The sequence below is a fragment of the Poecilia latipinna genome, unplaced genomic scaffold, assembly GCF_001443285.1.
Source record: "Poecilia latipinna isolate Pla-1442-1.1 unplaced genomic scaffold, P_latipinna-1.0 Scaffold1641, whole genome shotgun sequence".
Lineage (NCBI taxonomy): Eukaryota > Metazoa > Chordata > Actinopteri > Cyprinodontiformes > Poeciliidae > Poecilia > Poecilia latipinna.
The window spans coordinates 12513-39999 of record NW_015114257.1 but is presented as its reverse complement, the minus strand read 5'-3'; the positions used below and the strand labels follow the sequence as shown (position 1 = coordinate 39999).

Genomic DNA, 27487 nt, shown 5'->3' with positions numbered 1-27487 from the left:
TGTTTTTGCGTAACTTTTGTGTGTCACTGGAGTTAAATTAATTAAACACAGGAAATATTTCTGTTTCAAAGACAGAAAATAAGTGAAAAAAACAAAAATCCAAATAAAAAATCTTTAGCAGCCCGGCTCAAGACGACTTAAAAGCAAATTATAAAGAAATTAGGTGTGGATCCAGTACTGCATGTTCCCCCTCATCTCACAGAATGACACATACACATTAATCAACATGCACAGTTTACCTCAATGAGTGCCTCCATTTGCAATCATCCATATACTATAAAACCCCATCCTCAATGTTCACACACACACATACATCAAGAGAGGCAAACATAAAGATTGCAACATAAAAGCCGGAGGCAATTGATTTAGCTCTTTTGTGTTTTTTTTTTTTTTTTTTTTAATAAAAGTCCTGCAAGGTTGCTTAGCTGTCATCAGCACATTATCCCGGTGCTCCATTTGGGATATGATTTATAATTTTGTTCTCGCCTTGACTGCAAAATGAAAGAGTATCTGCAGACGGTCTGGCTGTGGTGCTTTTTGGACGGGGTTATTAGAGGAGAATGGAGAGGGGAAGAGAGGGAAGGAAGGGAGGGCTTTGGAGGATTTGAGATAAGCGCCGTCTCTCTCCACTCATTACCATATTGGCATTAATGCCCAACTGCCCTGCAGAACCAATGTGAGTGTGAACAGACTTTGTATGAGGAACTAACAGACAAACCAGTGTGACAAAAATAGTTATGTTTGCATATGATAATATGTGTGCTCACACCGTTAGATGTGCTTTCATCCCCAACGGAAGCCCAATCTAATTGCACTTTTGTTGTACAAAAGACAAAAAAAAAAAGATCCCAGTGTGACTTAATCCATCTTGTCTAAATGCTTATTGGTTAAAAAAAGAAACATCAGCTTTTGGGTTTTGTAGAATATTTCACTCCAATTAGAGAGCATTGTAACAGCCTGACTTCTACTAAATACTGTTAATCAGGGCTGGTACGCTTCCCTCTTATGGAACAGTGGGTGGTGCATAACTGGAGGAGAGTGCAGAGTCGGGGCTGCTGAAATCCCAGCCCTTGTGGACTTCCAACAATAATTAATGTTTCAAAGATGCCAAAAATTTATATTGAGGGATTTGTAGCAGCGACGACTGGCAGAAGGACAGAATAAGGGATGAGGTTGAAAGGGTTAACTGTCTCTGAGGGGTTATGTTTTTAATGAGCTCATATCTCCACTGTTGAGGATAAAACAAGGATAAAAAAAGTGCATATAAAAAGTCTTTGAGCTCCCGTGACTATTCAAAATTAGAAATGAAAGAGATGTCAATTAGCAGCATGTTCTGGCACTAAAAGGTCATTATTTGCCCATTTAGCCCTTTTCCCATGAAATTATTAAATATTTCCAGAAAATATGATCTTAGTTTTAATGAGAGCTAAAAGAATATAATAATTGTTTTAATGAGAGCTAAAAGAATATAATAATTTTACTGAGCAGGTTTATTTTTTGATATGCAACTGGATGTCAAATCATGGTTTCAGAGTATACAGAACCCTTCACATAAAGATGTGCAAAAAAGCCTCAACAGAAAAGAGAATGCATCTATATATTGTTAATCTCACACTACATGTTTTTAAATTCCATGCATAAGACTGCAATTAGACAATAAAAATGAAATTGCAGGTTAAGAATTAATCGCTTCAAAAAAAAAAAAAAAAAAAAAAATCATCCATGAGAAAATTATCAGAGCCTTCTCAATTCTTCTGAAATAACTTTAAAATACATTTTAAATTCTAACCAAATTACAATTGGGTATAAATAAAATATGTCAATTTTTGTTACTCTTAATCTTCAAAATGGGGGTAGTGGGGAAGCGAGTATTATATTTAAGTATGGTAAATTTCTGTTCAGGAAAGGGCTCCTAGATATTGTTTTTACCCACTAGTATTTGCCAATTTTAAGTCTAAAAACTCAAGTTTCTTAAATTTTGAATGTAAGAGATGCAAATCTTGAACTACAGAGAATGTCAAGTTATAACAGCAACAACAGATTCATATATTTCAGGGCTTTCACACATTTCTCTCACCACGGTGGATGTATACATTTGTGTATAACACTGAAAAAATGTTGTGCCTTCCAGAAGAAATTTTTATTGAACTTGTTAAAGCATTTTAATTATTAATTATGCCTGTAATTAAGAAAGTGAAGTAATTTTTATCATTTATAAACATATTTCAGCAACTGCATATAATTTGTTAGAGCCCTTGATTGATATAGAGCCATGGATTAATATTATCACAGGATCTAATGTTGTAACAGCTGGACCAATGTGATGAAAAAAAACAAAACTGGTTCTCTATTTCTCATAAATATAATGTTAACATTACAGAGGCCTACACACTCACTCACTGACTGATGAGTGTACCGCGTTACAAGGGATTTCTTTAGCTGGGAGCCTGTTTTTCAATAGCATTACAGCTCATTTTGGTGTTAACATATTATTTGATACTCAGAATTCACTGGTGAGCTTAATAAGTAGAAAAAGATGCAAATATCCAATAATTCTGTATGTGTTTGACATATTTTATGAAAAATATTCTCGTCATTCATGCATAAACATACAGGATAATGCAGCATGCAGCCCGAGACACAAAACGCCACATGCACAAACAGTTTGCAGAACGTCTGACACAAGCAAAGGAGGGAGAAGCAGGCAAGCAGAGAGCAAAAACAACGTGGATATTTAAAGTGTACTCACCAATCGGAATGACTATTCCCAAAACGGCAACTGTGATGTTGTTACCTATGAGGTAGTGATCACTTGAAGCTGCGATGAACAAGAAGATAAAAAAATAAAAGCAAAATCAGCAAGAAGTTTTGCTCATCGGTACATCCCCAACCACATCTTAAAGAAGAATTAGAAGTTTGTTGAACAGAAGGGCATCCTGCTAGAAAAGCACATTTGCATGATAAAAAGACGAGCAGCCCATCTGCAGACTGTTTTTGTTTTTTTTAATAGCATGTGTAAATGAAGTGTGATTGTATCACACCAGGAAGCAATAAAAATGCAATGAGTTTTTTTTTTTATATACAAGAGTGCAAAGCAATATGAGAAAGCAATGCATCAGAAAGTATTTGAATGCAGCTCCAAATATATATCTGGCAACAAGTAATTCATGTCAGACTCGAACTGTGTTGAGAGACTCCAGATGACCTTCAGCATTTTTTTTTGCTATTTTGCCTGTGTTTTTAAAATGCTGATGCAAAACAATACCAATGCATTTTGTAGGGAGTGATGGACTGATAAAAAACGCTTAATGTCATAAACTTGACTAAAACAATAAAGTTTCAATGCAGTATGGTAGTTAAATGATTCTGTAAAACAAAATAATATGAAAGGTGTTCAAATTTATTACAAAAAAAATCTAAAAAATATAGCGTATTTATGATAACAGTTATAATGATGTGTGATATTTCTTGAGGGAGACGTTTGACTAAAGATTTCCTTAAAGCTTTCTTACTGTACAGAGTATTATCTTTTTCTCACAAGTCACTATTTACAAAGTCACACGAGTAAAACAAGTTGCTTCTACTTAAAAAGTCAGATTCCCTGTCAACCAAAATCTATTGCTTCACAAAACTGCTTATGACACCTGCAGTTTGCATCATCTTAGCAAATGATGCAAACCAAAACATTTAGTGTAGCTACATCTCTTAAGAGTGAGCCGTCCTCTGACCTGGGCTGAGGAAGTCTTCTTGATGGAGTTTCTTTTAGGTTTGGTTTGAATTACCGAGTTCAGTTACTTGACATCATGGGCCTCTGGGAAGAAGCTGTCACAAAGACTATTAAGCCAATTATGAGTGACTTTGGGTAACATGAGTGCTTGATCATATCATAATGCCAACTGAAAATTTAATTTATTTTTTCTTTCTTAAACATATCTTTAGACTTCAGAGAAATATGTGTTGCAAAAATGTCAGTAATCTGTTACCAAAGCCATAATAACTGTCCCACACTTATTCCACAACCTATTCTCACATTGCATTGAATAAAAGACAGATTAACATGTATAGCTAGACCCTGTCAATTATCAGTATTTTAGGTTATGACTAAGCATTAACTGCTTTAAAGGTTTCAGAATTTCTTAAATTGCACAGTAAGATTATTAACTTTCTTGGAAAATTAATATCTGGCAAGTAACTTCAGTATAACAAGGTAATATGCATATTTAGGGATCCAGGCGACCAGCCATGAAAGCACAAAGTTGTTTTGACTTGAAGACATCTTAAAATAAATAATAAAGTAATTTTGAATTTACATTAGAGGAAGGCAGGCCTCGCTCTGTACAGCCCAGAAAAGTCTAGGAACTGAACCATGTAGAAACAGTATGACATAAAAACAGCAGTTTAGAAACTGTGACTTCGTAAAACTTCTGTTATACTTTAATACAGGTAACTAGCCCCCGTCTAATACTAAAAAGGCTTTTGAATATCCACCTGCTTTACGTTCTCACCCCAACAGGTTGGTACTGAGATTTGATACTAACCCCTTTCTCAATCTGTCTATTAGCAGCAGGCTCACGGTTTGCCAAAGTGTGATCAGATGGCTAGAGTAAAGTCAAGTGAGGGAGATTAGCAGAGGAGATCACGGCGCTGGCTCTGCATACCGATTGGCTCCTTCTAGAAAGAGGCTGTGAAGTTCTGTGCATAGCTAAGAAGGCACAGATGGTATGTGACTGAAGAAAGACACATTATTTTGTATGAATGTAATCATAGGGAGAAAAAAAAAAACACCGACGCATGTACATGCATACATACACCGCTCCAGACGGTACACCAAACCCAGCAAGTCCTGAGTCAGCGGTTATGAATTAAGCTTTTCTGAAAGTATGACTGACGTCCAGTGGGTTTCTAAAACTCTAAAAGGCGGATTAGTAGAATCTTATTAAAGAAGCTGTTATAAAAGAGGAAGTCCTGGAGAGCAAAGGCAGTAGGAGACCGTTAGAAATGCTTCACTTTCATGACAACTATAATTGCTAGAAGGATTTTTTAATTTCAGAAAGACTGTGAAATTCAAAAACATTTCCTAGAAATATGTCCATGTATGAAATGAAAATATGTCTGTTATTTTATTCAAAATGTGTTTAAAGACAGACATCAAATAATTTTGTGGGAAAACAATCATAACAGATATTCAGATTGTATAAAAAAAGCCTCACTATGATATTTCATAAGGATAAGACTGAACACAACAAGCAAAAACTAATTTCTATTATGATAACAAAGGAGGTTAAATAATTATCTTTTAGACTATAAAAGAAAAAGGTAATAATCTATGAGCCTGAAAATGTTGTGGGCTTTGGTAACCTGCTTTTATTACTTGTTAGTCTCTTCCACACCTGATGATGTCTGCCCCAGTGACACACATGTACAGCAGCTGATGCCGGCAAACTTGCCAGTGTTCACCGAGTTGAAAATTATAACTCATGGCTCGTGGATTTGCAGACGCATCTTGTTCATGCCCCATTTTTTTAATGTGCATCTCTTGTGATTAGCATTTGTGGTGCAGCGAGAGAACTGACAGCTTCAGAGACTTGGAGACAAACAGCGTCTTGCATCTTGGGGGCTCTGGAATACCAAGGCACCAAAAGTGATGCAGCTGGCTTACTTTCTAGTTCCTAGAAAATCACTTCCACACTTACTTTGTTTCCATCCCATCAATTCTTATCTCTGTGACAGTGTCACATTTTTCAAGTCCCACTTACCAGAGTATAAATTATCTGTGATCTCTTTCCATTTACATTTTATTTTCATTATTTTCTATCATTTCAGTCCAATCAGTATTTTCAGTGAAATCTAATACTAAGCTCAGAATGTTTCTGTTTATGCCATTTTGTTAAAATACATTATATACAAATAAACCTTCAGTAAACTCAAGTAATTAAGACTTCACACAATGCAGACTTCACTAAATGCCATTGTTGTCCTTGTACCCTCTGTGTTTTATCCTTTGGCTGAAGTCCACAGACAGCTGTTATTGCATTCAAAGTGCTCGTGACCTTATTTTTAGTGTGCTTTTCCCCAAGTGCTCAACCTCTTTTCAGGCATAGCCAAAATCTGTTTCTCCTTGACCACAGCTGAAAGCCACAGTTTTCGTATTTGAATCAGAGAGAAAAGTGACATTGATGAACTTGGCAGGGTTCTAAAAGTGGACACATTTTTTTACTTAAATCACAAGTAAAAAGAAACTAAAATGAATGAAAAAGCTAAAAACAGAGCATTAGACTTGAAAGCACACAATATTCAATAAGTTCAGTGTGATATGTGCTCTGCTTTTCTGTGAAAGGAATGCCTTTTTCTATTTGATATCAAGCAACATTATTATCCTTATTATTTCAAAGAGCAGTCAGAGGATTTTGTGATGTCTAATAGGCAAACTGCAGATCGGAAACAAATGGCAGCAACCTTGACTAACCTTCCACTTCCAAACATATTAAGACAACACTGAATAGAAAACTACACCAGGTTTACAGTACAACATAAATGTCAAGTTTCATTTCAGTCAGTGGATTACTATAAAATCAAGAGAAAGGAACTCTGTCATATTGTTACTTGTATTTCAACATACGTTAACAAATTGAGAATTTGTTTTTAGGTAGGGTTAAACATGAAGAGCTACATTTCATTTTGTAAAATGTCAAATCCTTCACAAGTATATTGCATGTAATTTCAGTTGAGAAGTGGAAAATCTTCAGCGTTCTACAGAATTAACCCTTCTGTATACCGACCAAGTCCCCTGCAGTGTCAGGCAACTTAAAGATTTAGCAGATGGCTGGGAATAAATCTTCATCAATTCAGACAGAGGCATAGCATCAGATAGTGCAGCACTAAAATAGAACTCTGCAGGGTTTCTGAGGAATTAGTATTCCCTTTCTGCACTTGTGATATTGTAGCATACATAACTCCATCCATCTAAAGCAGTCTGCCATGAATTTGGTTGGAAATGTCACAGAATTCTAATCGCATAAGTATTTTAACTTGTAGCATTGTCCTACTGTTAAGAAATGTATATAGAAGCTACAATAATGTTGGCACTCTGATCTAATAATGATGTTACATAATTATACTTTATTTGCTGTATACATCCAGTCTGGACTGATGAATTGGACCACAAACACATGTAAACATAGCAGGACACTGGACCTCCAGGACCAGAGTTTGAGTTTTCCAATGTCTAACGGTTATCTGGGGAACCAGTTGGTGTCTTAATACAATCAACCAGGTTTAGACAAGAAAGTTATTTGGTTTAGTTCTAGGACTTGATTTGGGTAAGTATAAATTTTCTAAGAAAACAAATTTACCACTTAATACGTACATAACGTTTTGAAAGAATTGACGTTTTTGAAATTTGACATTGCTTTTTTTTATAACATTTGCTTAATAGTCAAATCAATGTTCATCAGAGCTGCAAGTGTTGATGTAAACTAAAAACTGAAAGGAAAAAAAAAGACAAATGTTTATATTTTCATATAATTAATTAGTGTACCAAGAAAAAGTCCAGATAATTTATCTTGGTCATTGACAAAAATATTAGTCTGTCTTTGAAAAATGAAAAATTGTAGCTAGTGAGCAGTGCTTTTATTTCTTAAGATGGCATCTTCAAATTAAATCATGTGAATACTTTGCAAAAAATAACAGTGGTGTTCTAGTCTGTTTTCTTAATCAAGTTAAGGCTGACCGGTGTCTGTAAGAAAAATGCTGCCAGTTTTTGGGAGTGAAAAACAAAAGCAGAGAGAGAGTGAAGGGTAGAGATAGGGAGGAATAGATGAAGAGAAGCTGTCAAAGTGAAGAAGAGTGATGAGCAGAGGCTGCAGAAAATTCAGCAAACTATCGTTTGTTAGCGTTGACACCTCTGTTAGAAACTGGTGACCAGGGACTAGAAATAAGAAGGCCGACAGATTTACTGGGGAGGGATTTGCTGTGAATAAGTGAGAAAAGGAGGACAAGAAGAGGTCACACAGTGGATAGACAGATGGTCAGAAGGAGAGATGAAGGAGAAGGGGAGCCAGAAAAGAGGAGGCAGCTGATGGAAATATTGGTTTTTAGCTTCCTGCTGCTGTAATGGCAGGAGGTAATGAAAGTGTGGCTTCGCACACACAGTGTGCTTTCACTTCAAACCCAACCCTGCTCACCATTATACCTACCTCTGTGGGAGAGGTTAGCATTGGTCTCTCTCTGAATGCTGTCTGGTGCCACTGGGCCCAGTAAGGGTGTTTGTGTGGACGTCTGGCTGGTGCTGCTCAAACTGGTAGTTTCTGTGCTTGTGGCGGCTTGTGTCACAGGTGGCTGGGTGATCCTGCTGCTTCTGGAGGTCTGAGGGGGCTTTGGTGTCATGTGGTGCCTGGTTGTGGTCCTCGGTGGGGTGGCAGCAGAAGTGGTAGTGCTTGTTGTGGTGGGAGTCATGGTGGTAGTGCTGGTGGCAGGACTGGTGGTCGTAGTTGTCGTGGCTGTTGTAGTTGCTGTCGTGGTACTTGTGGTGGTTGGGGCAACTGTGGTGGTTGTCCTGATTCGCACTGTGCATAAGAAAAAAAAATAGGCAATGTTGATAAATCTGTTTTACTTTAGACAAGAGAAAACTAGGGGCAAGATGCCAACTCCCTAAACTGTAAGTGTAGCATTTTTTAAAACTTTCATTGAAATAACAGGGATCATTTGAAAAGATACAAAGGTGATCAGTATGCATAATTTTCTGATAATTCTGTTTGACATGTTCACATTTTAAATCCAGTGAGTTGCACCGTAACAAGTAAACTTTGGTGAAGCTTTCTTTTACCTACGTAGAAAACACCATAATTTAGCTTTAGCAATATTCATCAGTTGTTCAAAAAATTAAAAGTGCGTAAACAGATGAAAAAGTATTGAACAGTGAAACTAACGATGAAAAAAATATGTATATACAGAGGTAGTTTCATGTTACAAGATGTTGCTTAATCAGGAAAAAATGTGTCACCAGCTCAGTAGGTTATGTATAAGGTGACTTATGGTGACATTTGCATACGGTTGAAACCAGATATTTACTTTGACTGTATAAAAATGGGACAACTTTTTCCCTTATGTAAAATTAATCAGAGTCATTTCTGTTTTAATTAGGATACACACAAATATGTCTGCTTGTTAAATGCCAAATTCGTTTTTTTACTTCTTGAGATTAAAAAATATTTTCATAATATTTGGTAGAATTGTCTTTTCAACTGCATGACTTTGGTCAAATATTTTGGATACAATGTTTTCCCAACAGTTTGCTGCTCATTCTTCCATATAGAAACATGTTATCAAAGTTTATAAATGATTATCTGTGTCCATTGATGTGCTCTACTCAGCACATTGCCCATTTTAAAGACCCATTTGTGCTCAAGCTTTAATTTCCTGGCTGATGTATTTAAATGTGGCTTCATCATTTCTTCATAATGTTCATTCCTCATAATGAAATATGTTTTGAAAATTGCACTGACTGATGGCTCCTATAGAAAAACATCCTCAGAACATGTTACTGCCATGCCTGTGCTTCACTGTTCACCTGATATTCACATGCTCACACATATTTAATTCCATATGATCAAATGCATGCCATAAACAATGTAACTTTTTTTCCCTGACTGCATTTATAGATTGCAAACAGTGTTTTCATATCATTTTTGAAGTAATAGCTGTTTTTCTCTGAGCGGCTTTGCAGCCCATGTCGGTACCACTTGCTTTGCTGTGGATAATGACACTTTTACAAACTTCAGCCATCATCTTCACAAGGTCTTTTGATTTCATTCTCAGGCTGATAAACACATTTTGTTCCTAATTTTAGCCAAGGATGAACCTGCTATGTGTAAGCCCTCATCCATCTTTCTGATATTTTGCTGGTTCTTTCTGGATTTCCATTATGTCACAAAAAGAAGGAGCATGCTTGAGGAGTTGCCATAAGAAACACCTATACATATGCTCCAATGCAACTAAAAATGTTTAGTGGCTTTATATATATATAAATAAACAACTATTACCAGGGTAAATCTGGACTCATCAGACCATATTAGCTTTTATTCTTTGCTCCAAAGTCCAATCTTTGTTCTCCCTTAAAAATGCAAGGATTTTTCTCAGGTTAGCCTTACTGATAATAAATGGTTTTCTTATGGCTACAGAGCTGTTCAGTTCCAATCTCTGGAATTCTCTTTGCATTGTGCAAGTGGAAAAGCCTCACTTCCACTGTTAAACATAGTCTGAATTCCACTGTTGTTTTTCTTCCATTAGATTTGGACAAACATTTCAATGATTGGTGATCAGGATGTTTTTTTCTGATCAAATTTCTTAGCAGTTTCTGTAATTTCCTGAGATGTTTTCTCCGCCTTCTTAAACAGCCTGAAATATTGTTTTAAAGCATTTGTTCTTTTTCTTTTTATCTGTGTCCACTGCTACATAATGTTTTACATTTAGAATCTTTTTCACATGTAAGTGAGTTTCATGGGAAAAAGTAGAAACTTAGGCTACAGAGAAAGTGTGTATTCCAGTTACAAGGTGTGTTGAATGTTATGTTTCCCTGCTTTGAAACACCTGACTCAGATATTTCTAGTTCAGCAAAAGCTTGTTAGTCAGCCATCAATTGAAATCAGGTGTGTTAAATCAGCAAAACACCTAAAACATGCAGGGTAGCGAGCGTTGAGGACCAGGAATAGGAAACGGGCCGAGACCAATTCCTTTAAAAGATCTTAGCACCAAGGATATTATGCTTTAAACTTATTATTTTTACTTGAAATATAACTTTTGTACCTGGCTAATATTTGCATCACATAACCAGCAATTTACAAATTAAAATATATTAAAGAAACATAAGACAAAATTTGCATTGTTTTTGTAGTCACAATCGCTTTATCTGGTAACATTTCTTGCATGTTGTCAGAGCCAAGACATTATGTTTGTGTCTTTAGATACATTTACTGTTTTAGAAGTAGGACACACACAGCAACAAGCAGGAGTGAAGTGCTGCAAATGTAATTTTATTGTATAAGTGAGAGCCCAGCAGTAATACTTGAATTTGAAAAAAAAAAAAAAAGGAATCTGTAGAGCCCTGTGAGTGTGCGCTCAGCGCTCATCTTCCCCCTCCCAGAGCAACTGTGAGTGATGGCCCACATACATCATAATCATCTCTTTCTCCCTTTTCCCTGAGTCAGCTCCCTCTGCCTCACCTGCTAAAATGTGATGTGTGAAAACAGAGCGGATCCATTAAGGATAACAACCCCACAAATGTTGCGGCTCTATCGAGTCAGCGGACGAAGTGAGCTGTGAAATAGGGTCAGTGAAATAATGGAGGTGTGTTGGGGACACGCAGGAAGAATCCCTGACCCATTTACCGACATAGTCTGCTATTCTTTGGAGGAGTCCAATTTTTAAGTTCATCACAGTCAACACAATTACCTGCATGCATTTCATTGCGTAGAGCAAACATTAAAGCACAGTGGGTCTCATTAGGACTTTGTTACTTGAAAACCGGCTGCTGTTTCCTTCAATCTTAAACAGCTTTGGAAGTACTTCCTGTTATCATTGCAATAAGGAAACGCTTAAACACAAAGCCAAAAGATGAGCATTTACTTATAGAAAACTTAACTCTAAAGCGAGCATGGTGGGGAAGTGGAAACTCCATTTCCAGCTTAACCCTTGTGTGTAGAAATGGGGTCCAACCGACTCCACACACGTAAAACTTGTATCACTTGCCATAGTTCTCTACGTTTGCCTCAATCCTCGCACGCACAAGGGTTAATACTGGAGCAGACACTCCATCATCATGCGGCCGTAATTACAGTAGTGCAGATCTCCAGTGACATTATCTTGCACGGTTCCTTCCATTAGAAAGGCCCCTAGATAGTGTGATTTATCAGTTCGAGGTGACATACCTACAGCGCAGCGCCTCATGTCTGGTCCGAGCTCCATCCCATCAGGACAGGCGCAGGTGTACTTTGGAGAATGATCTGTGATCTGAGGAGCCTTTAGACAGAGATACTCACAGCCGCCGTTTGGTAGACTGCCCATGTTGCAGGTGTCGGGGGCTGAGGAGACCAGAGCAAAAAAAAACAAAAAAAAAAACAAAAACACGGTGGATCAAAAGCTATGATAAATAAATTAAAATCTTTAAAATGATATTATTTTGCTTCACTTAGTAGGAGGTCTGAAATCGCAGTTATATCCCAAGAGTTTTGAAATATATAACATTTCTAAGTTTTAGCATATATGCAAGTAATGTAGGGATATGTACACAATTTTGACAAAACTATGGAGGTAAAAACACATTTTAAAAACAAATTCAGAGCAAATAAATCTTAACCTATTCATACCGCCTGAACTTTGTCATATTTCTACATGTTACAGCCATAAATTTAAGTAATCCTAACATTATCGGCATTTCACATGATAGAGTAACACAGAGCATAATTGTGAAGTTGAGCGAAGATTATTTTTTCTTTTCGTTTCAAAGAAAAATCTGGAACCCTGGAGCATTCATATTCTTGAGTCAACAATTTGTAAAACCTGTTTAGCTGCAATTATACAGCTGCAGTTTTCTATGTATGGTTCTACCAGCCTTGAACATCTAAAGTTTGCTTTTTCTTTAGCTATTTTTTGCAAAATAACTCAATCTTAGCTTTGATGAAGAGCATCTGTATATTGTTATATGCCAGTCTTTCTAACACATTATAGTGAAATTTGCAGCATAAAGAAAAAAGGGAAAAAGTTCAAATATTCATGTTACTTTGGCAGAGCACTGTGAAAGTGCTCACGTATAGCGAAAGGTGCAAAGACTGTCTTTTTAAGTATTCTACACATAGATAAATTATTTAAATGAAGTCTTTTAGCCCTAAATGCAAACTCATGGATTTTTTATTTATTTATTTTTTTATCTGCTTGCCGTTGTGGTGAAGCGCCTGAAGTAGGTCAGGTCGCGGTTGTTTCGACCTTCTGATGTATTTTCTTGCTTAATACATTAACACTTGTTAAGAATAACTAGGATGTGTGTCACTCACTACAAAAGTTGGACCACATTTATGCTTAATTTACAGAATATTTCAGAAAGAAGTTGATACAGCATGTGTAAAAAGCTTTTATTTGAAAAAAAAATTCCCCAAAATAAGATTTTTTTTTTTTACAAAATCACTCATGCAACATTTAGTGACCCTCATAATACGCAAATGCAATCAAATCAATTTTAGTGCACACTTGGCTTTTTAGATCAGTGTCAACAAACTTTTAAGTAACACTCCCGTTTCCCTTGGGTTAGGGTTCTCTGAAACATGGGGAAGACTAGAGAGCATGCTATTAATGTGTAGTCAATCTGTTGATCTGTAGAAGTCAGAATGATATAAACAAATATCTAAACTTGTCCATATCCATAGGAACATGGATATGGACATATCCATATCCATAGGAAGAGTAAAATGTTAAAGTTTAAAACAAGTGAAAGTCTCACAAACAAGCCTTTTATCTTGCCTGTCCATGAATAAAAATGTAAAACAAAAAAGTAGAAAGGCTTCAGTGTCAGATTGGTCTTCTGTTATTAAAGCTAAAATGTTTTTAAACTTTTACAGATTACTACCAGTAATGACATTACTACAAAGAACACTGCATTTTTCTATACTGCCTTCCATGTTATTAAAAATCGATTTTCCCACTTAACAGTAAATCTAAGCCACATTGAAATGGGTTGAGGTTGACAAAAGAAGACAAAAAAAAGAACAAAAAAATGCAGTTCTCAAAAGGTTTCCTTCAACCAACTTATGTGTGGGTATTTTAGTTTTTTCTGCTAAGATCAGAATGAAGATGCTTCTAGTAAATAAAATTCACTAGAATAAAATGTTCCATTTGCATTTCAGTAATTTACAGAGACCTTCAAGAGAAACACCATTTATGAATGAGAATGGTATTTGAAACAGCAGGACTCTAGCAGTGGTTATTGACTGCTTAGAGTTACTATTATGTAAGATATGAGATCTTGCTTCAGGCAGGTAACATTTTAAAGAAAAGATTACTGATCGGGTCTTCCAGGGCAGCCAGAGTTCATTTAATATCTCTTCATCCAACCTTACTTAGTTTTGTTTTATATGTTGTTTCTGTTGGCACTTGGAAAGCTAGCATGTTCAATTCTGGGATGTCTTTTGATTTATTAATGAAAGAATGCAATTTGTTCCCAATTGGCACACACGCCGCTTTGAGGGCTTAATGAGGAGAAAAAACAAATCATAGAAACAGACTCACTAACAAACTGTTGGCAAACGTGCAGTGTTCAAACACATACACACACAAAGACTTTTGTAATATGAAATGCTAACAAATCATTTGACATTTTAAGTCTTTTGTTCCGTCTTTAGAAGAGTTAATCTTCTAATCTATAATACAGGTTATTTAAAATTCAATTTGTGCTGAGATCAAATAGTATTTTGTCATTTGACCAATTAGCTTCACATTTTCAATTGATCGTGTCGTATGAACTCTTTCTTTTACATGTTCACATCAAATATAGAGCATACTTGGATTGTTTCCTTTTGGTTTACCTTTGGGCTGCCTCTGTTCATGAAACACAACAAGGTCCAGCGGGTTGTTAAGATCTTCTGCTACTTTAGCCACATCGAGACCCGTCAGCCGGTTTGCGCTGTAAATGGCTTCATCCTCCAAGTCCGTCCAGAAGACACGATCCTGTGTTAAAAGAGATGGCTCTGTTGTAAAGGACAAAACGTTCTTATACTGAAAACCATTCTGGATATCATTAAAATGTTTACTTTATTTAGTCATTCAAACAAAAATGTGGAGCTCGGATATTAAATAGACAGTCATAAAGTAATACATTTTATTTTTTTTATTACTGTTCATTTTGATGATTATGTCATTTAAGTAATAAAAATTGAGTTTCTTGAAACATTTTAATATAATGCAAGATAAAGAAGAAAGTATTAACCCGAACAACTCGTTTATAAAACTCATCTGCACATAAACAAACCATTTTTTTCATCTTATATTGTTTGAAAGTGTGAAATAGTTATAAAGGACAGAGTAGAATATTATATCCCGCCTCATCAGTTATTAAATTCTTAGGTTTTTACTTTATTCATTTGTGATCCTCACTTCTATATTTTAAAAATACTTTCATGTACAGACATGTAGATCAGACTCTGGAAACTCTTGATTTTTTTCCAATTAAGAACTGTTTTCCTCTTTGTGTTCGTCTGTCAGGTGAACTTCCAACAAAACACACTGAAAATTGTGATCAGTTACGTGAAAAAATTATAACAGCTTTTGAATGTTTTTGTAAAGACTACATTTCTATGTTCAATGGATTAAAAGCAAGCAATGCTTAGTCGAGACATGTTTTAGTGAGAGTCCAACGTGGAAATATAGGAAGGACAAACCTGCAGACAGATTCTTTGTTTTTGAAAGAACAGATCAAGAACAATGTTAAATAAAAATCACAAAAACTAAAGTTTTAACGGTAAAAGTGAGACAGACAAAACACGCTATACAAATAAGCTATCAATTTCTTTTATGGTGGCTGAAGAGAGGAGCAGCAGGGGTTCATCAAAGATTTGTGAGGTGTGTCAAAGTATATCCTGGTTTGTGTTTCAAGCACAGCAGTTTTCTTTTCTGTCTGTTTGTGCTGGATTACCAGCGGGCTTAACCTTTCTCCAGAATTCCCTTTTCCATCTTTCCGCAAACTCTGCATGGCTCAATCTTCTGCACTTAGATTGAGATAACCTTTACTCTTATGACAGTAATGCTGAAACAATGAAAGATAAATATCAGCAGTGGTGATATAACCATTCTCAGATATTTTATTCCATATCTCCCTTTATCGCTCTCTCTCTCTCTGGATGCCTTTCACAAACTGTCAGTCCCAACCTTTCTTTCTTTTATCAGATTGTCTGCCATCAGTCTTTTCAAATGTCATTTTTCTGACCTTGAGAACTTCAAGTAGCAATGTAAACCTCAGCAGCATGATTCTTTATTGTATGATCAAGGTGAATCTTTCATTTGCTGAACTTACACCCTGGTGTGCACAGGAAAATGTTGCATCACATCAGTCAAAGCCCCGGCTCTTAGTGGTACGAAAACACTTCTTAGTGGACATGAATTATAAAAGAGCAGGGTGGAAAACAGACTTTGATGATTTTTCAGTCTCAGAAAAAAACAATTTGACACAAAAAGAAAGATAAAGTTGACTTATAGTGAATTAAGACTTACCCTTGTTGCAATACAATATGTGTTTTAACTGTAAATATCAATTATAATAAAGTTATCAGTAATATTTATTTAATCTTATTCTGATAGTGAAACATAACATTCGCTACATGCAGAAAGATTGTTAGGAGCTTTTTGAGCAGAGTATTGTACCTTTTATTCTGCAAGTCTATAACTTGTATAAACATTAGCAGATTACTTAGCTGGGCTCTGTGGTGCTTTAAAACCTGTAGTTTACTTTTTTAAATAGCATTTCCCAACATGCAAACATCTGTTTTCAAACAATAGCAAAGTGAAAAAAAAAAAAACATATTTACCCAGCATTGCACAGAAACAGGTGGGGGCACAGGAAACTCTGCTTTACTCTTAGTTTCTTACATCCAGCAACAATTCTAGCAACTCATTAAATGGAAGTTAAAGCTAAGGACTGCAGTGCACATTAGCTGGCCACTGTTAAGTCTGCACTGATAAAGCCTGTTTAAAATCCTAATTTTCTTCCTGTCTAAAGCTGTGGCCACATGCTCCGTCTTCCCCAACATATCAATTTTCAGTATCTCTTTATTTCAATAACCCATTTCATTCTTTCCTTCTTCTATACCCACTAGCAAAACAGAAATGGGGGGAAAGTAATGCAATAATACTGGAGGAAGAATAGACAACATTACTCACAGTAAGCCTTTACAATCTGTGTTTCCTCAGGACTCTGTGTGAGGGCAGGGGGTAGACACTGACTGAGACGTTGTGTGTGTGTTGGTGTGTCTTTCTCTGTGCTTTGGGATGGTGTGTCAAGACTTTCCTAGAAAAGCTTTGTTTTTCCTTTTTAATGTTTGTTCATAAACCAGCATATTAAAGGTTTAGCATTACCTGTATAGAGATACTGGATTAATGCTTTATGTGAACTTAAATGCTTTTGTTAATTTGTCACAATTATAAAAAGGTTAAACTTATTTGCAACTAATGCTATATAATAACTCACTCATGATTAGAAAAATAACCCCAACAAAAGCAGTATTTTTCATAACACGTTTCAGGAAATATTTTAATGTTTGCAGATTTTATTCACCTGCTTTTTAAATGCCACTGTTTATTTTATTAAACAAGCAACAGATTAAATGAGCACAATTTAAAATACCATTTGAATGTCAATGAAAATTTTTGACCCCAGTGTCATGAATTTAGCAAGTCAAATTCCACATAAAAATGTGTTTTTGGCTAAAGTTAGATCATTGTGACAGACTTAACTTTTATATTCTTTTTCTTATGAGTTCAGAATTTCAAATTACTTCAAAGATCATTTTTTTAAACAGTTGAGGTAAGATTACAGAAGTGAACAATGGACAATTAAGAGTTCACAATGGCAAATTGTGAAATGTGAATTGTGAAACATGAGCTAATTTCTCAGAAAACAAGCAACATGATTCTCCTCACTGCACTCCTCACAGAGCCAACCCAATGCATTCCCATGTGGTGTATGTCCAACAGTCTGCTGTTAGTCTTCCATGTCTCCCAACTTGATGAACACTCTAAATATCTTGTTTATGCAGGAATTTCTTTACCCTGAATAAGCAGAGACAAATTGACGAAACAAGTCAATTCAGAATTTTGGTTCACAGCTTGTTCCGGACCACTTTAAAAGAAACAAATGTCCCATAGTAAAGTTATTAGGAGCAGAACAACCTCCTCCATGGCTAAAGGATTTTTTAATTTGTTCTGTATCATAACCCATACAGAACACAGAGCAGAACAACTGAGGGCTATTAATCTCAGATGGTGAACTTTCACTGCAATCTGAAACATAAGTTCTCCTCACACACACGCACACACACACACAGTATTCAGACACATCCGCTCAGCCAGACATGATGGATGTCCTCCCTTTTCCTCAGCTTCTACTCATCACAGCATGTGCAGCACAGAGAAGAATGGAGAAAACACTTCTGACTTACAACATTTTGTCTCTTTTTTTCTTTGCTTTCATCCTCACACTTCAGCCTTTGGGCTGCTCTGCCTCACACCCATCTGCTCTGAATGAAATCAATGTCACTCATATCATCCTCAATAGATGCACTTTTAGTTTCATTTATTGCTGAACATTGTGACTCTGAATTCAGCATGGAACAAATTACCACATTTATTTTCAGCATATTCCAGTTTCATTCGCATAAAACTTTTCAGTTTCTTGAGTCAATGGAAATCACTCAACAGTTCATCATATGAACTATTAAGGCCATTTGACGTAAGGTCATCCAATGACCCTACACTTCTACATCTTACATTGTTGTCTTGTTCAATTATTGAGGGATAAAATCAATACTACCACCATGAAGGGAACAGAAGTTAACTATTGAAAGTTTATCTTGTCCCTGTGCAGTAAAATGCTAAAGGAAGCAAAAACATCTCAAAGACTCATTGTTAGCAGTCAAGACTTTACCAAAGTTTACCAAATCTCCACAACTGCAAGATACAAACTAAATGTTTGGTTTTTTTGTAACGCTCGTCAGGAAGACACCTTTTCTGATCCAACTTCACATGTGTGATGTTCCTTAAACATTACACAGATTTTAACTCCAACTATGTGCTTTGGTCTGATGAGATACAGATAATGAGCTTTTCATTATCAAACACTCTAGGTTGACCTAATGTATAAAAAAGGAAGAATATAAGGAAAGGCATCTTCTGCCAGCTGTTATCCACATCTGTACTTTATGTAAAGCTGTAGGCTTGATTCTCTCTAGGAATCTTTCTAGAGGGCAAAGAATCACAGAATCAAAGAACAAGAGATAAATCAGGTTCCTTTGGCAAAAATCCTTGAAATGGTTTGCCAGTAATCTAGATAGCCAAATCAAAACAAAATGGTTCAACGGATACAAAAACTTCTTACACATTAAATACAAAAATATTTATTAATATAATTTTTTACTAAATATATCTACTCAATTCTTTTTTCTTTGTTTTGCTATAAAATATTAATTTATCGAAAGCTTTTGGCACAATAGATATGGAAGTTTTTGTATTTAAAAGAAAATTTCTGCAATACTTAAAAGCAAAGATATATGGCAGAAGAAACCAAACCAATGCATTCATTTACCACCGACTGGTTTGTGTGCGTTCTAAAATTAAATCCTTCTTGTACCTCAAACACGGTGAGGGCGAATGGATGTCCAAGGTGGTGATGGGAGGACAGCAGCACTTTGCGGTTGTCTCCATTCAGATCCACGCTGGACAGCAGGTGCAGCTTGGAGTCCACCCAGTAGAGACGTCTGTTGGACAAATCTGACAACGTGCAGAAAAGAGATAAAAAATGGGAACACAACCAAACAGGAGAGGAAGAAAAGGAAAGGGAAGCATGGAGTGAATGGAGAAAGAGAGAGAAAAAGGTCAGTCAGCTGAGAAAGGTGCAGGGTGAGAGGTATATAAATGTAATGGCCCTGTAGCTACACCATCAATCTTCTCTGCCATGATGGCCGAGGCCCAGCGCTGAGAAAACACAGATGTGACTGTAATATCACAGCTGGGGGAGGACAGGTACGTGACCTTGAGTAAATTCATTAGTCCTGCTGGACCTTCTTTAAAAGAACGTTTAGAGTCTTACATCAAGTAACGATCCTGAACACAGCAGAAGGCCACTGTTGCTCCACTGTTGGCATTCATGTTGAGGTTAATTTGACAGCTTGCAGTCTATATAAATCTGAAATATCCTTTGGATAAAAGCAAGGGTCAAACGCCTGAAGAAGTTGTCAGAGAAACCGAAACACTAAAAAGAAATTACACTTTTTTTTTCTTACTACTAAACCTTAAGAAGAAAAATCTCCTTCATCTGACTCAGTCACTTCCTCTGCTTGCTATAAATGACCAAGGTGAAATAATTCACTTATTCCCCCCAAGAGAGTAACACAGTGTGGGTCGACTTGCTCATTTGCCTTCTTCTAAAAATAATTTGTTTTCATGAATGTACCAGCAACACCACAATTCCACTGATCGAGGTGAGTGTGTGTGCTTTTTCTTCTCCTCAGGCAAGGGCAGATTGGAGAAATTTACTCTTGCTGCCAAGGGAGTTGCAAAGGATGATGGCAGGTACTGACAGCCCAGAGTGTCGAGCTTATTAAATCAGAGACCACTCGCTGGCTTGATTGATAAGAGACAGATAGAGACTGAAATATAACTATGGGAGTTATTTGGGTTGGACCATCTCTAGACCTATCTCAACTCTACATGCTTGCTTCTTTGCGTGCAGATTGAAGTTTCTGTGTTTTCAGGGCTGCTTGTTTTACCTAAAGGGGATCAATGAACATGTTTTCTTACCCAGAGTGATTCCATTGGGCCACTCAATGTGGTCAGACACCAGAATTTGACGGTCCACTCCGTTCATCCCAGCTTTCTCTATTTTGGCCTGATCTCCCCAGTCTGACCAGTACATAAAACTGTGAAAAGATACATCGATGTGGTAAATGAAAGCAAAGCAATGGAATGAGCCAAACAAAGCAAGACTGATCTGAATGTTGAACACCACAGTGAAATTAAAGAGGGACATCTCATATCTTTTTGATTTCATTATAGTTACACCTGATGCTCAGTTCAAACATTCCGTCTTTTATATAGCAATATAATTAGCAGGAGTCTGAACATTTTTTTTGGTTGTTATGATATTGTGAGTAAACATCCTACAAGCTAGAGCAGGCCTACCTTTTATGTCTGTGTATGCTACATGTCTGTCTCTAAATCCATCTATTCACACATGTAACTACCATGCTAATCGGTTGAAGGGAAAAATATTAAAAACGGAACCAGAGCTGCTACCTGATCGTATACAAGTGTGTCCACTGTTAAAGTAAAATCCAGTTTAAACACTTTTTGAATTTCAACTTTGTTTGTCAAATCTTGGCTTGTTGATATTTGAAAATTTCTCCAAATCTGTTATAATCTTGTCTGTACTGCATGTTGAATTTATCAATTAGGGTTAAAATATCCAGTGTGGATATATCAGACCAAACACTTTTCTTTTTCTTTCCGCAAAATCTTAGGAGAATTTAGTCAGCGTTTTTGTTTTAGAAGAAAATCAAAGTCCTTCCCAGAAATGTAAAGAAGACTTAAAACTCTCAGTTTTAATAATGTCATCATGGTTCTTTATCATCTCAACTATCACTACTACGTAATTTATGCTCTGCATTTTTTGTACCCATCTCCTGACTGATACATTTGCACAATGAAATTATTTTAATCCTATGCCACATGTCAGAGAACTGTGTATGGAAATTCCTACAAAACAGGTGAACATTAATCAATATTTCTATTATCTACATTTTTTCTACCGAATGATTTGTTTAGTTGGATAATACAGATTATATGTCACATTAAACATGGAAAAAGATCTGAAATTATTTATTATGGTCCAAGTTGTTTTTCCTTCATCTTTGTTCTTTTCACTTCTCTCAACAATAAATAGAAGAAAGAGCAGTGTTGATTATTTTTTGATGTTCTTCTGAATCGTGTAGCCATTTGAGTTTGGAGTTGTCCAGACTGACCTTTTATATACACTTTATATTAGTTTTATCCATCCAACATTTATCAAATTTATGCTTTTAATTTTAAAACTGTGCTTGCTGGATTCAATTAAGTAACTGATGTTTGGGCTACTTTATTTAAGCATGTAAAAACGTGAAATTCTGGCTTCAGTTGTGTGTTTTTCCAACCTTGCCAAAATCTGAAAAGCTGTGAAAATGTTCCTTTTGGGAGCTCAGGGTGAAAGTGGTAGAAAAGGAAGATAAAGACTCTTACTGTCTCTTTCCAGAAAATTATAAACTGCATAATACACCATATGGATCAGTTTAAAAAAAAGAACTGCTACGCTATGGAAAAATGTTTCAGGCCAACTTGAAAACTAACGTTTCTTTTAGTTTCATAATGGAACTGGTGTTCACACAGGAGAGAATGATCAAAACTGAGAACTTTTGGTCTTTTGCTCTTTCCTTCAGGCCATTCCACTTAACTGCTGTCCAAAACTTGCTGAACTATAAAACTTTCCTCTCACCCTTGGTGAGGATCCACTGCAATGGCCCGTGGCTCACTGAGCTCCGTGGCTATTAGCACTTTCCTCTTCCTGCCATCTCCCGTTGCAACAGAGATGCTCTTATTGCCAGAGTCTGTCCAGTAGATGTTTTTATGGACCCAATCCACAGCCAGGCCCTCCGGCGAGTGGAGTGAGTCGACCAACGTCACCTGTTGCGAAGAGTCGCTGGCCTTGTTGATGTATGCACTGTAGGACAGGAGATAAAAACTGATTAAACCTCTAATGTAAACATCAGCGAATAAATAGTATTGAAAAAGTATTCATGCCCCTTAGACTCAGCCCCCAATACTTTGATATGCCTAAATAAAGTCCAATTTGACTTAAAAATAGTATACCCTGTGTGTAATTGAAAATCTGCACAATCTGTGAAGGCTTCAGAGGTTTGTGTTAAAACACTAGAGAACCAACAGCATTATGAAGACCAAGAAACAGTAGAGAGGCCAGTGGATCAGTTGTGAAGTCAGAGTTGGAAGGTGCAAGGAGCTAAATACAATGTAGAAAACTTGCTAGATGCTTAAAAAGACTAATGGTTGTCACAGATATTCACCTTCCAGCAGGACAACAACTCTAGACAAACAGCCAAAAGCACAGATCACTGCATATTCATGAGTTAGAACAGCCAAGTCGAAGCCCAGGCAATAATCCAATTGACAATTTGTGGAAAAACCTGAAAATTACTGTGTATGGAAGCTCTTCATCCACTTTAACTGACCTTGAGATATTTTACAACAAATATTTTGTTCTCTGCATGTGCAATATGCCAAAAAATGCAATGCCTAAGAGTATACTGTATATCTGTGACTTTTCAAAAAAAAAAAAAAAAACCTAGAAAACTTTTGTGTATATGAGGAGCTCTGTGTGAGATCTTCTCCAAACAGAAAGATTAGATTTGCCTCCATCAGTAGAAAATATGAAAAAAAAAATGTTTTTTTGTCCTGCTTTAGTTCTTCACCAAGGAAACAGGGTAAGACATAAACACATTATCAGCTCATTCTAAGCCAATCTTATGAAATAGCTGTAAGAGACTACACTCCAACTCAGTTTCTGCATGGGAACATTTCCAAAGGGGCACCAGGAGGAGATTTTTGGGTGGGATGAGCATCTTAACTAAAAGAGAAAGCTGGTGGGATAATTGGAGTGAAAGATCAGGCGGAGATGGATGAAACTAGGATTTGGAAGCAGATTGTCTAGGTCATTGACTGTGTTACTGTTTGCCAACTAATTTTTTGCATATGGTGATAGGGATGGTAGAGGATGATCCCACATTACTATGACATATAATCTAAGGGTTTTTTTTATTATTATTTTATGCTACAGGATGTCAAACATAAATCCAAACAGTCTGTTCCTCTGGGGTTAAATTAGAGCAAAATTGGGGGAGGATGAAATCTCTACAGGTATTAATGTAGTGCTGGCCTGTCTTGGATTTGAAACATAGGTTTAGACTACAGGGCACTAAAAGTGTAATAAATGTCCATTTGGATATTTACATTTCAGTTTTACACTGCATAGAAACAGGGCGAGCGCATAAATAGTTACTACAAACTGGAGAGCAGAATAAACAAGCAATAAATTAAGAACTCAGAGCAGATTGCATCTTTAATTGGCCATACAATTGTTTTCAACATCTCTATTACTGGGGGAAGTTAACAAGACATTGACCCACAGAATGCTAATCAGCATGCAAAAGTCTGGAAAACCACATCACTGTGATGGGGAGAAGCAGCACATGCTTCCCAAGGCGTTAAAAACACTTCAAAAAGAATACAAAGGTTTTACTGAATGCTCAGAATTAATTTGTGTTCAAATATCTAGATATTTTTAGCATACATGTTTAAATTACCTAAAAACAACATGCATTATTTTCTGACATTGGTTTCTCATTTGGATAAAAGTTAGAAGAATGGAAGAAAGAAACTCCAGACTGAACCAAAAACACAACGATCGAAGCTGGTATTTTGATTTTATTTTTAACTATTTGTAAATACAACTTTATGCATACAATGTATGCTAGTTTTCTTTGTCACTTCAACAAATTAAATAATTATTTAAGATTATCAAAATATGACCGTGCATGAATGAAGCAAGTGTAAAAAATGGATGAAACAGACTGACAGCAGCTTGCACGTAAAATTAACAGGAAATTTACTGAAGAAAAGTTTTTGGAAAATGAGGAAAAAATATGAAATAAATGGAAAAAATATGAATGAATAATTAAAACATTATCAAATAACTGGCCAACCTGTTTGAATCACAACAATTCAAATAGGAACTTAAGATAAAAAAAGACAAAACGTAAGAACAGAGGATGAATATGTTTTTAGTATTATATAAAATGCATAAAAAGGGAAAGGGTCCAACTTCATCCGATTTTTTCTCATTCTGCTCTCCTCTACTTGGATGCTTCAAGCCTTCTCCTCTTTTTATTTTCATAAGTAACACATTCAACCCTTGGTTAGAAGCCAAATTTATTCACCAGCTAATTCCTATGTTAATATACACAGCAAGCTGGATAAACTGCATATTTATTTTTTGATGCAACACTCTTAATGTTTGCTTAAATATACTCTTGCACACTATATTCTGTGCTGAAAATTGCATCAAATTACATATTATTTTAGTGTAATACCACATAAATAAATCTGGGCACACACTGCAACTGTAATCATCTGGAGCAAAAACAGCTGTGTTCAAACGTCATTAAATAATTCTCATGCAACAGGAAACTTTGTATACGTCTTTGAAAATGCTCGTCAAAACATTTACATTTATAATGTGTTCAAAAAAGAAAACAAAATAGAAACTAATATGATCAATGACAGAGATTGAGAACAGCGTTTGGCCTAAATGATATAGTTGAAACCTATTTCTTCTATTTAAGATTTAATTTAAGATTGCCTTTTTTTTCCAACAGATGCAAAGTCCAATTAGCTAAGTCATTATGCTATATTTACTCTTTATATGTCTGACTGAACAGGTGGTACCAGATGAAGTTATTTGTTAATGAAGGGTTCCTATCCATTTTTCAAGACCAAATACTTTTAAAACTCTTAAGTTTAAAATATGTACCCTGCAAATACCAAAGGAAGGAAGAAAGGACAAGTAAATGACTGGACATAAACTTGGATGGATGAATGCTTTGACAATGGAATGGGGAATAAAGTTAGTAAATACAAATATTTCCCCATACTCTATTTTCTTTTTAATTTCTTGCAAATACTGTAAATATTTTCATCAAATTCAAGACTGCAGAATACCTCATTCTAAAATGCTTTAACTGCAAAAACGACAACTCATAAACTAGTATTCTCTAGAAAGCCATTTGTACTACAACACAGCTACCAAAGTAGAAAGTTCTCTCTGACATGGCTCCAGACTAATTAGAATAACATGAAACTTTCTTCGGGATGCAAACTCGGGACTAAAGACGAGGCTCGGACCTTCCTAGTGCAAGCTGCGAAACATTTTGTTTTGAAAGAATGAGGTAGACTTAAGGAGAAGCTTGAACAAGGCCAAGTTAAACTGCACAACTTCATTAGCTGAAGACCTTTCAGGGAAGCTACGATGCATGAGTTTATTTACCGCTTTGAAAATAGAGTCTGCTGTAAAGAATGAGTTAATTTGTCCTTCCTCTGTCACAAGCCCTTTAGTGTATCACTGAGCTGATGTGAGCAAAAGTGTATGTGTGCAAACAGATGAGTAATGATGGTGATTATTGAAGCAGTGAAATTAAAGGAAGCATATGGCTCAGCTGAAATGATAGAAGACCCCTCCATACACCTGCCAAATATCAAACTTACACCAACTAACAACTGGACACAAAGTATGTGTAGGTGTGTGGGAATGCGTGTGCATGTGTGTGAGGAAGGACAAACAGCTCCACCTTCCTCTATCAGGCAGATGACACAACCCTCCAGGTGTGTCAGCTTCCCAGCAGAAGGTGTGACAGGTTGAAACAGACAAGATGGATAGATGAAGGGGCAGGACGTGACAGACTCGGTGAAGTGTGCCGACAGAGCTAGTAGAGGTCCAATGGTGCCTTAGATGTGCACCTTGTTCCATGCCCCCATTTCCTGTTTCCGTAGTAGAACCAAGTATTCTTTACTGATTAATGTCTTCAAAACGCAACAATAAAAGGAAACAACAAAAACTTTGTTTTTGTGTCATCATTCAGCTTCCTCTTATTCAGACTCTTAGCAGTTGCAGCTAAAGATGCCCTAAACATACATTTGACAACTAGCAACATGGCTGGGCCATGACGTTTTCCTTTCACTGCTGCATATTTTATTCTCTTCATGGCTGCTTCCATGATACAAACATCAATAGAAACGATCACAGTTTGTAAAGATGGAATTCCTTCAAATTTCTTAACTGCCAGTGGATAAAACCAGTGATTCACTGACAATACAGCCATGCCTTCTGAAGCCAATCAAAACCCAGGGTATTCTTTCGGAGGCTCCCTTTACTCCCCTGCTAATGATGCCCTGGGAAACCACCACTCATATCCAAAATCAACAATGACTGAGCACACATGTTTGTTTGTACCTGTATATTTTGCGATGATACAGATCACACCAGAACATCTTGTTAGTGGAGACGTCCACATCCAGGGCCACAGCATTCTTCAGGGTGGGAACCACCTGTGTGTATTCGCTCTTCAGCAGGTCAATCCGACGGATTTCATGACGATTAGTAAACATCAGGCAAGGGCTCTTTCCTGAAGAGAAGGGAGGAGGGTCAGGTCATCATAAATAGACTAATTAATTAAAATATTTGTCGTTCCCCACATGCCATAACATTCCCCCCATGTAAAGAAGAAAACTGATTGCTGTGCTGTTGCTTGGCTTATCTGCAGGTGACCTGCTGTTATATGAAACAATGACGCAAAATGTGCCTCAGACTAAAGTACACCAACAGCACAGACATGACATCATTTTATTTTTGGTTCAGCCATGTGTCAAGTGTGTTATTGGGCTCTTTTCTTCAGATCCAGATAATTCAAGTTGCTAGCTGGTACACCAGTTCCCCTTAGGCACATTTTTTAACAGACTAAAAGTGAGCATAACAAAAGGACCTCATGTTTAGTGGACAAAAATGTGGAAATTATTTTAGCCTTTGCATGAGGTACCGAGGGTAGATTTCCAAACTTGCATATATGGGAAATTGTATACA

The 27487-nt window shown here is 36.4% G+C and overlaps 1 protein-coding gene across 1 annotated transcript in view; it reads right to left on the bottom strand.

Moving 5' to 3' along the window:
* Positions 1–27487, bottom strand: part of LOC106964222 (low-density lipoprotein receptor-related protein 8-like) — a gene marked incomplete at its 5' end in the record, with an annotated part of 44002 nt that overhangs the window by 6323 nt on the left and 10192 nt on the right. Inside the window, 8 exons of the mRNA XM_015059605.1 lie at positions 2750–2818; positions 8196–8564; positions 11925–12077; positions 14571–14712; positions 19382–19521; positions 20551–20669; positions 22277–22501; positions 26861–27032. Coding sequence (XP_014915091.1) covers positions 2750–2818; positions 8196–8564; positions 11925–12077; positions 14571–14712; positions 19382–19521; positions 20551–20669; positions 22277–22501; positions 26861–27032 — 1389 coding nt within the window. The remainder of the gene's footprint in view (positions 1–2749; positions 2819–8195; positions 8565–11924; positions 12078–14570; positions 14713–19381; positions 19522–20550; positions 20670–22276; positions 22502–26860; positions 27033–27487) is intronic.